This window comes from Armigeres subalbatus, chromosome 3, assembly GCF_024139115.2.
Source record: "Armigeres subalbatus isolate Guangzhou_Male chromosome 3, GZ_Asu_2, whole genome shotgun sequence".
NCBI classification, from domain to species: domain Eukaryota; kingdom Metazoa; phylum Arthropoda; class Insecta; order Diptera; family Culicidae; genus Armigeres; species Armigeres subalbatus.
The window spans coordinates 95162929-95177051 of record NC_085141.1 but is presented as its reverse complement, the minus strand read 5'-3'; the positions used below and the strand labels follow the sequence as shown (position 1 = coordinate 95177051).

The following is a 14123-nucleotide window of genomic DNA, read 5'->3' as shown; positions in this document are numbered from 1 at the left end:
ATTGTTTCGGTGGTCGATTATTTCAATCAGTTTGGTCAAAATTGTTATTCTAAAATCAGCGTAACGCCACTCTCCCATATAAATTGTTCAAAGCGCAAACCCACGAGACGGTGGCCTTAAGAGCAGTGCACATGAACTGGTTTTTAAATTCAGATGATGGTCCATCGCTCCAAATAACATCCTTTATCGCCTTATTTGTCGCATCGCCAATGTTGGAAAAAATGTAGTTCAAATATGCGAACACAGAATTTTTGTCTTTGGCTTTGCAATCAGAGACAAGCAGTTGAAGTTTTATTTTCTGATTAAGCTGAATAGCAACAGTAAATAACACAATGGATGCTCGCGACCACAGTGCACTTTGAATCTCTTCCTGTCCTTCGGCTGCAAAGTTCATCGCGAAGTCGATATTAATTATTCTTACATTTGGAGCCATTTGGTCCTTGCGAAAGCAGTCGTATTGAATACGTTTGACACGCACGTGATTAACGAATGAATTCCACATTTCTTCAACTTCTCGCTCAACTTTATGCACAGAAACAAATTCCTCCACGCGTTGAATTCGTTTTGAAGGCAGTTTTTTCCATACCTCACGGTTTACAATCTCTTCTTGTTGTTTCATGTGAGTTAGCTTTTTAGCATTTCTACAATTCGGGCATTTTAGATTCCAACACGGAGAACCGTTTTCGGAATCACACAGTACCTCTGACCAGAACCCATTATTGTAAGCTATGCCAAGCGCGGATAGAGCCTTCCGGAAATTCTCGTGCAATTGACATAGGCACTGCTCTTTTGGAGTATCCTTTAGTAGAAATACGTTTTTGGGTTGTAGCTCGCAAAATTTTGAAACGAAATTTTTTTGTCAGGATATTCCTCAACAAAAACCCCGTATGCCTCCTTAAGGTACATGGTAAGAAAGACTTTCGTCATTTTTGACTTATTACCTTCGTCGTCAGTAAGTACTACAAAATCTCGCCGGCTCATACCCCGAGTTGTGAAGACTATATCACGCCGAGAGAAAAATTCTTCAACTGTGGTCGCCAGATCATTTTTTTCTTTTGCAATAAAACTTTGCTTTTCGGTCAAACTACGCCTTTCATCGAATTGTGTGTCACTTGGTTTCAAATATCCACTATCCAGACCAATGCGCTGCCAAATATATTTGCGGTAAATTTAATTTTCTGGTAAACCACGAAGAGCCTTAGTGAGTGCCTTTCCTGTTAAAACCATTGTAAATGCATTATGGATAATGTCAAACAAACACATATGATAATTTTTACCTGCAGTACTCGCAGTAGAATATGGGTTTTTCAGGACATATCTAGAAGAACCAGGAGGTTCAATTTCACTTTGCAAAGATGTGTCCATACGCTTCTGGCGTCTTTTGTAGTTTAAAAGCGCTTTTTGGGTGGCGGTAATTTTTGCCCTTTGATTTCTTCTTGACACAGCATTCTGTTGCGTTTTTTTCAATTTATCACTCAACTGCTGCTTTAGCCTCTTTCGATAGGCCCTCATTCTTTCCGCGGCAGACTTAGGTGCTGAATTTTCTTTTATAGTGCTATTCATTATGTTTTGCCGGTGACCAACGTAAGGAAAAAAAACTCCGTCAAATGGTAGAAAGAAAACAGAACAGATTGGAATGTGTTCGTGAGGAATCTATTTACTACGTATACGCATATCAGTACATACGACCACAGTTCTAGGGGGAGGGAGTCCAAGATTTTGAGACAGTAAACATTAAAAAAGCGTGACAGACGGGAGTTGAGGGGGTTTATAATTCTCAAAAAGTATTGCACGACATATTTGAATCACCCCAAACGAAGAGAGAAGGACTAATTGAAATTGTTTAAATTTAACTTGAGTAATTTATGCTCGGCTACTAGAATTCGCTATTTTCCACCACATTGCAACGTTTTTGCATGGAAGCTCAAAAATTTTGTATGAACCGTTACGCAATTATACGGGGAACGGGGTCCACCCTCAATGGTGTTACGAGATTCGTGTATAAGCCCTAATATATTAAAAGAAAACTTATTTCTCAATTGCTGAGCCATTGTGATAATGTACACATAAATGGTAATCCATTTATCCATTATTTTAGAAGCACTTTAAACTCGCGTAACACGACACCATATTTTTGTACCTAGTGTAACTTAATGAAAAGTGCTCCGATTTTGGATCTTAATACATGAAAAGGAAGCTTTTGACGAGTACTAAGAGAATCCAAAATGTTACTTTTCTATTGTATGTGCTTTTTGTATAATAACAATTATGCGACTATTTTCGTAACGCGACACCATCACAATGTCACTGTTTGAAAAGTACAAATATCTAATGAAAAAAAAAAAATCTTGGTGATTTAATTAGCACACTAAAAGGCCATTATAAAGACTACTTAATCATGTAAACACCAATATATTTGATCCCAAATAGATGCGACGGCTATATTTTTAATAATATGAGTGAAAAACCTTTTCCTCACACATAAAAATTTACTACTTTAATTGGTTATTAAAATATGTTCCTAAAACAAATTTCAGTGAAACGATTATTTTTCCTGTAATTTAATAAATATGTTTTCCTGTTCTGCAAAGGTTGGACCCTAATTTTTTATTTGAAATTTTGGTCCCTTGGCGTAGAAGTGCGTGGATCGTGTCATAAGGCAATACCTTTGATAACTTTTTACTTTCCAACGCAATTTATGCAAACTTTGGTTTATTGGGTAGTCAAAAAACTCGCAAATGCATTGCCCGTGAGTAGTCATATAAAAATATTACTGAGAACACGTAATAAAAGCTTTTTTTGAAAATTCGTGAAAAAAAAGGATTTCAAAAAGTGCCTGGGCAATACGCCCCACCGTTACCAAAGACGTTTCATAGCCCTTATTTAGTATCTTGTCTATCCCATAGTAAAAAGTTACAAATCTTTAAGTGTTTGACATTAAAAAACCATCATAAGTCCATTTCCGTTACATTTTTGAAGATAGAAACAACTTTATATCATTTTACCCACTGAGAAAAGTTATTTTGTTGCCCAACTGAGTGTTCCAGTACAAGTTTTGCGGACAGTATGCCAGCATCGCTCCAGAATGTTGAGCAAACAAACATTAAAAGTTACATCAAAACTGTAACTTTTTGTATTTTGCTATTATTTTCATTATGTAATAAAAAAATACTTCCACATTCACATAGTAGGATGGTTTTACAAATATTTGAGGGTACCAACCAGGGTTTGCAGAAATCCCTCTCAATAGATAACGAACAACGATAAAAGGAAGGCAAAAACTGTTCCGTATCATAACAAGCCATGATAACAAATTTATCAAACTTGTATACAAGTGCGAAAAAACAGAATCGGATAGGCAGTCCCCACAGAAAAATGGTGTTTCTCGCTTTGTTTTCGAAGAAATCAAAGGAGGCGTCTTGGCCAGGTGGGGCGCATTATACCGTCTCACCCTACCTAGAATCTAGAAAAGGAAGTTTTTTTTAGCGCATTCCTATTCATTGTTATGTCGACTGATCCACAATAGCTATTATAACAGAACATCATTTTATTGATAGGCCTATTTTTGACATAGTTATATCCCACATCTGACTTTTCATTCCTCATTCCTCACTTTTCACTTCTCACTATTCGCTTCGAAGTTCTAACTTCTCACTACTCATCTCTCATTTCTCACTTCCCACTACTCACTTCATACTTCGCATCTCACTCTTCTCATTTCTCACCTTTCACTTTTCATTTCGAATTTCTTACTTCTCACTTTTAACATTTCATTTCTTACTCTTTACTTTTCATTTCGAATTTCTTACTTCTCTCTTTTAACATTCCATTTCTCGCTTTGCACATCTCACATCTCACTTCTCATTTATAATTTCTTATACATCACTGCTGATTTCTCAATTCTCACTTATAACATTTCACTTCTAACTTCTAACTTTTCACTTCTCACTTCTCCCTTCATACTTTTCACTTCTCATTAATCACCTCGTACTTCGAATGTCTAATGTCTAATGTATTTTTCACTTCCCATCACTTGTTTCTCACTCCTTTCTTCGCCCTGCTCACTTAGAATTTCTCACTTTTAACTTTTCCCTTCTCACTTCTCATTTCTTACTTCTAACTTCTTATTTCTCACTTCTCGCTTATCACTTTTCACTTCTAACTATATCGTGCATGTTCTGTTTCTGACAACATCAGGTGAAAATGCATTGGAAAATTACTTCGTAAGGGAGAAATTGACTTACGGAGGGAGCGCAGTATGCTAGATTCAAGGGACTTTGAATTTTATCGAGTAAGGAAAATATCGAGTTACGTATAGTTCACTGTAATTAAAACTCAGGATCTATTCGAAATTGTGAAGGTTTGTAAAGCATTAATGTAATCCTGACTCCAATATTCGATAAATCTGTTTAAATATTAGAGCCATCATTAATAATCAGTCCACACCAAAACCAAACAGGAAGACTAAATAAATTAGGTCATTCATTAAGTGCCATAAACAAAATATTCTCGTGTTGCAGCTCTCTTAGATCTGGATAATGCACGATCGACCCATTTTTCTGCTGCATTTGTGGCTCTTATCACTCCGAGCTTAATCATCGCCCGCCTCTTTATAACATTGCAAAACCCGGCGAAGCTACTGATAATAAAATACCCATCTGGGGGGAATCGCTTAACTCTTGTACAAACTGCAATCTGCACTGCCATGAAGAGTACGGGATACGGGCAAAGAGCTCGACTATGTTGTCATTCCTTATCGGCCTGTAATGTACTCCAGAGTGCAGAATATAGCCGGTGCAGTACCGATGGCTGCTGCTCTCAATACGTTCCAGTTCCGGTGTTAATTAGTTCAGTATGCCCACCAGCCGTCCATATTGGCCAACAAGCAAACGAACAAGCGTCGTCGTTCGTCTCAGGGTCACCACATCAGTTAACCCAATTCCGGGAGTAGCTGTGTGTGCAGTGCTGCTGGTGCATTTCTGTACACTCATCTGTGTGTTGTTTATTTTTTTTGTTCCGCATCCCGAAGGTTGTCTGCAAAGTGCAGTCTCGCATCGCGGCTTCATTGTGTGCCCAGTGCTTATCGTCCACTCTCCTGATAGATGCCAATTTTTAGCATCATATTTATGTGAAGTATATAAATTCACTAACCAAGTTCAGTAAAACTTATTTTTACTCTAAATATTATTCCTGAAACATTTATTAAGAGATTTAGATCTTATCTCATGTAATTAGGAAGTTATTGGAGTGCTGATTTCAAATTTTGTCGAAATGAACTATGCTATTTAGATGCATCTTAATTAAACAATTTTATCTGGTTATATCTTTAATTAATTCTGTCGCATTTGCTTCAAAATCGCTTAAGGTCCTATACTGTATTGAATCCCTGGATCAGTGCAATTTGTGCATTCGATTATTCGAACTGAATCCGATTTCGGTCCACGACTACGAGATTCAAAGCCACCACTGAACAGCGACAGTGAAATCTGTTCCAGTGAAAAATTCAGTGCTTTAACCGATTCAGTCCTAAATTATTTTTTGATCGAGTCTAACGATCACGCTGATTTTCCTAAACAATACCATAGAAAATTGTTCCGACCTCAGGGATACCAAACAAAAAGCAGTTGAATTCCATGGTGCTTGATGGGGCCAAGTAATCGACGCGCGTCACCGTCATCAATGAATGAAGAACAGTGCGAGTGTGTTATTTCTATCGAGCAAGTGAATAACAAAGTTCAGTGCGGGAGAAGCTACGAAACGTAAAGGGTGCGCTTCAAAAGCAACATTGTTCCTCAGCGCAGATTTCGGCAAAGCACCTTCATATGTAGTCGATCGTTCTCGAACAGCGCTGAATCATCTGAGTCATCCAGTGCATTAGTGGTATCTGTGTGGCGCCCCCGTTCGTTCGGTACGGAGGAGCGGCCTTTCTGCGTCCGTTGATTACGCATTCGGCATCCACTACTATCCTAGTCGGGGAGAAGAATGCTGAAGAAAGACAAACCAATGCTGAGTGTTGCGGCGATCATCCAGGCACAGGGACGGTGGGACCGAACTCTGCCGCTGGCAGGACTGGCAGGTAATTGTTGTTATGGTTCGGTTGAATTGAATCGTTTGTATCATCAAGTAGATACCAAAGAGAGTACTGCCAAATAATATAAGGGGATGTCCATATACCATAGGGTGTGGCAAATGTCCACGGCTCAAACATTTTTTTAAAATTTGTTTTAGTAATTGTCCACACTACTGGGGGAGCGGGAATCTAATACTGTCAAAACATGGCCACGTGGTATATGCATAGCCCCTGACTTTAAATCCAACAATTGGGTGCTTTCGTAAATAACATACAGGAAGTCAGGTTGTTTAACTCCTTGAAAGATAAACGTTAGGTTGGAAATGAAATCACAAAATTCGATTAAAGAATGTGGGAATAATTATTTAGAGTACTGTCGTCGGGGTGACAATGGGCCAAATGGGGTGAGAATGGGTCACTGTTTCAATTACTTAGAATGCTTAGCATTTTTTCTGGGTTTTTCAACTATGTAAGATTTTTCCCAAACAAAATAATTTTTGTTTTTATTGAACGTGAGAAAATGACAGACCCACCCTCCCTCCTTAAGTGCTTACGTAATAAGTGTATGGCCCCCAATGATGATGATGAAGATGATTATAGCAAGGCACCAGCCAATAGCAGTGGTCATATCTGACAAACGATTTGTTCCTGTTTATATTATTGTTGTATTTCATCAAACTCCTGTATAAAGGGCCAAAAATGGGTGGGGTGGATCCATAAGCAAATAGGCGGATGCAAAATTCACGGGATGAGTAGAGAATATCCATCCATAAAAAAAGTTCCTATATCAATAATATAATTAGGCCTACGTTCCCCAGATTGATCCAATAGATGGGGAGAAAAGCCCGGTTGGCAAAATCCACGAAATGTTTTTATTTTTTTATTAAGGAGACTTTCAGCCCTAGGCTGGCTCGTCTCCGAAATCCACGAAATGTTAACAATAGGAAGTTGGCAATCCCACTCTTCCTATCCAAATCGCTTCAATTGAGTGCCCTGGTTCCAGTCAACACAAAATCGTATATGATGCAACGATGCTAAAGTGGAAAGTACCTATATGGTATCCACTTTAGCATCTTATGTCACATCATATACAATACAGGGGGTCCCGTAGCGTAGTTGGCTACACGTTCGCCTTACAAGCGAATGGTCATGGGTTCGATTCCCAGCCCCTCCACCAAACCCTCGTCAGTCGCCGGATGCGCAGCCCATGCGGTAGCGTATTGGGGAACGCGTCTTACCGTCACGGTTGCCTGATGACGACTGACAACTTGTTCTTCTCGGAGGCATTCCTCCAACGGACCCGGCTTAATGGCAACTGAACAATGCAACGAACATTGGATGCACGACATGGACAAACGGACACAATGGACTCACGATGAGATGGACTGGCAACGACAACAATAATGGTAATGGAAATCTAAAAATAGATTCTGTGTGGATTCTGTTCAGCAGAATACCACAGTAGATCTCGGCACAGTAGCTGTTAAGTAACACAGAGTGCCTAACAAATAAAGAAAGGAATAAAAAAAATCATATACAATTGGCGCTTTGATGTTGCACGAAGAAGAAGAAGCAGAAAGATGATAATCGAAAACATTTCCATGGGAAACCATACGGAGAAGTTTTTAAAACTCTTCTCAAAAATTCTAAAAGCAATTTAATTAAAAACGGTAAGCAGTACGGGGTTGGACTTTTCTTATACTGTGTTTTAAGTGTAATATTAGAAAATAAAATTTCGAATAGAAATATTGTGTTTATTATACAGTAGAAGAAAAGTCCAACCCCATACTGCTTACCGTTTTTAATTAAATTGCTTTTAGAATTTTTGAGAAGAGTTTTAAAAACTTCTCCGTATGGTTTCCCGTTGAGATTTTTTCGATTATCATCTTTCTGCTTCTTCTTCTTCATGCAACACCAAAGCGCCAATAGGGTGCCAATGAAAATGACATTTTCGAATTTCAAAAATCGACATTGCTCACAAGTTTCATTACCCCAAAAGATGACCCCATGCAAAATTTGAGCTCAATCGGACATGATTCAGGGGTGCCTAAAAATCATCAAAGTTCAAAATTCAAAATTTTGATAGCAGAATTTTGAGAACCCCTAAGTCATGTCCGATGGATCTCAAATTTTGCATAGGGGCATATTTTAGGGCTTAGGAAATGTTTGCGAAACTTCCAGTTTTTAAATTTGACGAAAAATTGTTTTCGCTAATATAAGAATTTTTTCGAAGTCCCAAAGTCCCAGTTCTCAAAGCTTCATGCATTTTTTGAGTCTTTTGGCATCAAAAAACAAAAACATTTTTTCCCGCTTGTGAGAAAAAAAAGTTTTGATTTTTTGATTAAATTTGAGCACCCCTAAATCATGTCCGATTTGTGCTCAAATTTTGCATGGGGGGATATTTTTGGCTACGAAAACGTTTGCGTATCGTCCGGTGTTAAAATTCGATGACAAAAAATTCCATCATCTGAAAAAAAATCCCTGAAAAAAAGCGTATATTTTCCTAGATTTTTTTTTATCAATATTACACACAAATGACCAGATTTACAAAATTGTGATGTTTGATGGACTATTGTAAATTTGTCTGAACTGTAAAATCTGAAACATAAAAGAGCGTTTCGTTCACCAAGAAAATAAATCAATAAATGTAAAGATTTAAATTGGGTTCCCAAAAAAAAAATGGAGGTCGATTTTTTTTTATCAGATAAACATTTTGATTCCAAATGATGAAGCTCGGTAGATAGTTTCATAAGCGAGATTTCGGATAAACCCACATTCAAAGAACAATAACTTTAACGCATTTTTTTATTTTTTCTTCAATTTTATTGATTACTACATTTAATTCTTATTACTACTTGAATATTTACAAATTAATAAATTAACTCGAACATTTTGAAAAATGTTGGGTCTTTGTTGGTCCACATGGCAATCCTACGCCTTTGCTCGCAAGGCTACTGAAGACCCCCTTCGACGAATATTTTTGATAAAATTTTGGTTCAATTGAAATATAAATACTTGAATCCTGCAAAGATGAGGTGAGAAGACGGAAGGTAGTATCAAACATAATGACATCAGTATGCCATTTAAAATTAATATGCACCCTGATGGGACTTGTTCGATTCAGTTTCGTCAGTGGTTTTGTTCTTAATCCTGTTCAGATGATGAAGAGAATGATAAGTCTTCTTCACTCGAGTGGTAATTTTCACCGTTGTCGTTTCGAAGTCTTCAATTTTTGATAGGGGTGAAAAAAGCGAGCCGCAACCTAACGCCGGATAATGTCGTGAAATCCCAAATTTTACACTTGATTGAAAAAATGACGCGCGGAAAATTTTTGCGTCGCGTTCTCTAATTTATTTTCATATTTTAGCCTTTATCGTACCAAGTGTACCAAAAGGCTATACGTTCGCTCCAAAAACAAACTTTTTATATAATGCCCGGAGACCCAATCGACTCAGCTCGACGAATTGAGGTGATGTCTGTCTCTGTGGGCGCACGAATAGACAGACATTTGTTCAGCTCAGCTCAGTTCAGATCTGCTACGCAAAAAATGGTGCGAGAAAATTGTTTTTTTTTTGGTGCTTGGTGCGATTTGGGTCTACTCTCCAAAATTTAATGCCGCCGACTAACACTAATTGCAAGAGAGTTTGTGGGGCAGTACTTACCTGGATACCTGGTTGGCTACATCGTCGATACACCTATGCCTGGCGTATTGTGGAGCTCCATAATCGTTGGTCTTGGGCGATGTTCCTCCAGTTTCCCCGAACGTTCAAGGTTCTCAGGTCTGATTCCACCGCGTGCAGCCAGCGTGTTCGTGGCCTTCCACGAAGTCGCCGGCCCCTATCTGGTTCTCTGTTGAATATTGTTTTCGCTATTCTTTCTTCCGACATTCACATTAAGTGACCAGCCCACTGAAGTTTGGCGTGTTTTATACGATTAACAATATTTTCTTCTTTGTATACTTTGTATGCAGCTCATGATTCATGCGTCTGCGCCACACACCATTTTCTAGTTCCCCTTCGAGTATTGTACGCAGCAATCTTCGCTCGAAAACCCCGGAAGCTCTCCGGTCCGTCTCTTTTAATGTCCATGCTTCATGTCCATAAAGGGCCACCGGTAGAATCAGAGTTTTGTATAGAGAATATTTCGTTTCCGTCTGCATGTTGCGGGACCTAAGCTGGTTATGTAATCCGTAGCAGCAGCAATACGTCTTTTAACTTCACAGGAAACGTCATTGTCACATGTCACAAGCGTTCCAAGGTAAACAAATTCTTCAACAACTTCAAACACATCCCCATCAAGCACTACCTCTGCACCAACACCACTAGGTCTTCCCCTATATCTACCTGTTAAGCCTATCCTCGCCGTCTCCCTCTTCAGTGGGACAAAATCCTCCACTACTGCTCTGCGATCGATTCCAATAAGATCGATCCCGTCCGCAAAACCCAAGAGCATATGCGACGGTGTGATGATAGTCCCTTTCCTCTGCACGCCAGATCTCCTAACGCCGACTATGTCCATCCTCCTCCTTAATACACCTTCATTTTCACCGTTCAACTTCAACAAATCTTTGAAGTGCTCCTTCCACCTGGCTGCCACCATAGTCTTGTCTGTCGGCAATTTCCCCTCTCGGTCATTGCACATAGCGGGCACTGGCGCAGTCTTGTGCCGCGCGCCATTGACAGTTGCGTAAAACCTCCGCATATCGTTTTTATCCATGTTCTCCTGCGCTTCAGCTATCACACTCTCTACGTGTTGCCTTTTTTCTGCGGTGGATTCGTTTCTCTTCTGCCCTTGCTACACTGTACCGCTCTCTGTTGCAACAGGTACGAGCCACTAGCATTCGACTCCTAGCAACATTTTTCTCGTCTGTCACTCCTCATCAAACCAACCATTTCGTTGGCGTCGTTGTGCAGTGCCCAACATTTCCTGCCCTGTTGTAGTCACAGCTTCGTGGATATGGTCACACAATCTGTTGACGTCGCCAGATCCGGTGGCATGTCCTATCCGCTCGTCCAGCTTCTGGTGATACTGTTCAGAAACTCATTCAACTCTCATAGAACTCATCCTTCACGTCATCAGGCTTATCGTTCGTTGGGGCATAGGTGCTGATCAGGCTATAGTTGAAGAATTTGCCCTTCATTCTCATCACGCAAATGCGATCGCTTATCGGCTTCCACCGGATAACACGCTTCTTGTGCTTCATTTAAAGAGAACTTTGAACGTTCCAAGATCCGACTTTCCAATCGTTGTCCTTTATTCGTTTTCGGGTCTGTTGCCGTTGAACCAATCCGTTTGCTCTATTTTTGCCTTTCTTGATAACTGTAGAATCTTCGGTAGGCTACCTTACCAGGATTGCGATACCTACATCGCGTTGAAGGGGCTGTCTTCTCGATGCTGACACGATGCAACATGGTGTGCACAGTTTAGTTTAGAGTCCCTCGCTGGCACTCGGACGATGATCAGCCGCCCCTAACATGGAGAACAGACGCTCAGTAAGATTTGCACCTCCGGAGAGGAGCAAACCTCTCCCCCCTCCCGAGCACAAATAAATAACTAATTGATAACAAATTCTGTTATCCGGTTATCGGACATATTGATAACTGAACTTGTTATCATTTTGGCTGACTTAACAGCCAACATAACAAAAATGATACCAGAATTTTATTCGTGAAATAACTACATGAAAACAAATTAAGTTATCACTGATACCAAATTGATAACACATTTTGTTATACATGTTATTTACTCAAATAACTAATTTAGTTATTATTTAGTTATCAGCCATCACTGTTTTATCGACCAAAATAGTTGAATCTTCTTTGCCGACTTCGTTACGCATTGAAAAAAATGTTGCCATTCACTCGGATTCGAACTCGAATCGAGTGATTGCACAGCGTCGTCTCTAGGTACTCACCCAATTACGCTTTCTTGAGGAGCAGAAGAGAAGAGCAATACGCTTTCCACAATCTTGCATTTACTGAAAACTATTTATAATCAAATCATGATGCCATATGACCATTTTATGTAAATAACAGTCAGCTGTACAGAGTTGAGAACAGAATAACTTATTAATAACAAACTTTATTATCCAGTTATATTGATAACTAGAATTGTTATCATTTTGGTTGAATTACCAGTCAATACAACAAAAATGATAACCGAATTTAATTCTAAATAGCGAACCAGCAATCAATTAGAATAAATACGGTTTATCGTATTTTTATTGATTTTATTGATTTTTCCAGTATAATAGGTTTATACTATAGATAGTAGAATCTATAGATGAGCGAAAGCATGGCTGTGTCGATTTTTTTGCCCGTGCACACGCGCATATGACGTCACAGCCCTCAACGTTTCTATTGAAATCGTGACGTCATGCTCGTTTGGAGACACGTTTGACAGTTCGTTTGGAGACAGAGGATTTATCTTCGCTCATCTATATATTCCACTATCTATAGTTTATACATAATAGGCCAAATAATAGGCTTAGGTTAGTTTAGTAATTATCAATCATTAGGTTACTAGCAGTACCATGCTGTAGATCGATTTCGGTTCTAGTTTTATTCTAACTAAACCACAACCTTGTAATTCGCAGTGAAACGTTCCATGTTTTCATATGCATATATAAACAGCAACACTGGTGATCCCAGCAAGAATTAATCCGTGAAAAATTTTGCCATTTGGCGAATCCAGGGTCGGGGTCGACAGTTTTCGGGAGCTCCTAAATGTACGAAAAAGGTTGATTTTGGTACATACGGTTATGTGAGGGCCCTGGGCCATGACTCAAAGCCCCCCTCCCCCCTCTTCCTCAATCCGGCCATGAGTGAATCCTCTCGCTAGTCAAATCCACCTCAAGTAGTTTTTATTTATATAAATTCAAATCTATCAGTTCAGTCAATGTTCTATGACTTAATTCCTTCCGCAGATATGTTTTTATCGTTTCCGGCGGGTTTATATGATATTTGCTCATGCGAAAATCACGAGTAAGGTTGAGTAATTTGTGGAAAACTAAAATTAGGATTCGTATGGGTACCGAGTCCACAAAGTGCATTTTAACCTACAATGTCTGCCACATTTGCCGGGTCGACTAGTTAAAACATATTTTTTGGGTTACTGTGACAAAACACCTTCCAAAGGATTTTCTATTTCACATCCCATGCGTCGACCGTACTTTCAACATCGACTATTGAAGGTTTGGCTGCAGATGATCTAACTCTGGTTTGTCTTTTGCGTCCAAACCTAGGTTTAAACTGTCAATAGCTGAGCCCATTGCTAGATCGACTAAAGTGCGAGCATGATTGTTTTCTCCACAACAGACCAGATCGTTGCAATTTCTTGATTATCCGACATTTCCAGTTAAAATTTCCGCTTCTCAATATATATAAGCACTGTGGATCCCAAGATGAATTATGTTGCGGTTAGCTTGGCGGTTAGTCAAGATTATTCACCGTTCCTGAATGAGCACATGCCCTTGGATCATATGTTCCGGGAGCTGCAAGGCCATTTTAAGTACTTAATAAACTACAACGCCTAATTGGTTCTCAGATACATATTTCATTATTCAACGACACCTGAAATGAAAGTAAAGTTAATAAGCATAGCATAAAACAAATAAGAAAATTTCAACTCTTGTGTAAATTCCTTTGTTGACAGAGTAATAAACATATCAATAGATATCGAGGGTAACGGGGAAAATCACTCTCTGTTTAGACGAAAATTTCTGTTCAGTGTTTGGAAACAGTTCTTGTCACAATATTCATAGCATAGGCCGGCTACATCTAACAGAAGTAGTATGTTGGCAAAGGTAGAATGCTTAGCCCCATTTCTGAACGACGCGAAATTTAGAAGAAAATTTGTATTGATAATAAAATTTGTTATTATTCAGTTACATATCAGTTAATCACATGATTGATAACTAAATATCAAAATGATAATAAGGATAACTAATCGTGTTATCAGTTTGATATCATTTCAGTTATCTGCCTTTGCCTATAGGGATATGAGTTCTGGGTAAGAGGCTAAAAACCGCGAGATGGGGTTTATTTTATTCCAT

The 14123-nt window shown here is 39.0% G+C and overlaps 1 protein-coding gene across 4 annotated transcripts in view; it reads left to right on the top strand.

Annotated features, from left to right (window-relative positions):
* LOC134221109 (transcription factor HNF-4 homolog) overlaps positions 1-14123 on the top strand; it is a 371046-nt gene that overhangs the window by 89921 nt on the left and 267002 nt on the right. Inside the window, exons 2-3 of one of the 4 annotated variants that reach the window (XM_062700299.1) lie at positions 5586-5766; positions 5847-6076. The exons of 2 other annotated variants lie outside the window; for them this stretch is intronic. In XM_062700299.1, the coding sequence (XP_062556283.1) occupies positions 5983-6076 (94 nt within the window). In that variant the 5' untranslated portion in view covers positions 5586-5766; positions 5847-5982. Of the gene's footprint in view, positions 1-5585; positions 6077-14123 lie in introns of all 4 variants that reach the window. One more of the 4 variants, XM_062700298.1, reaches the window with a different exon arrangement.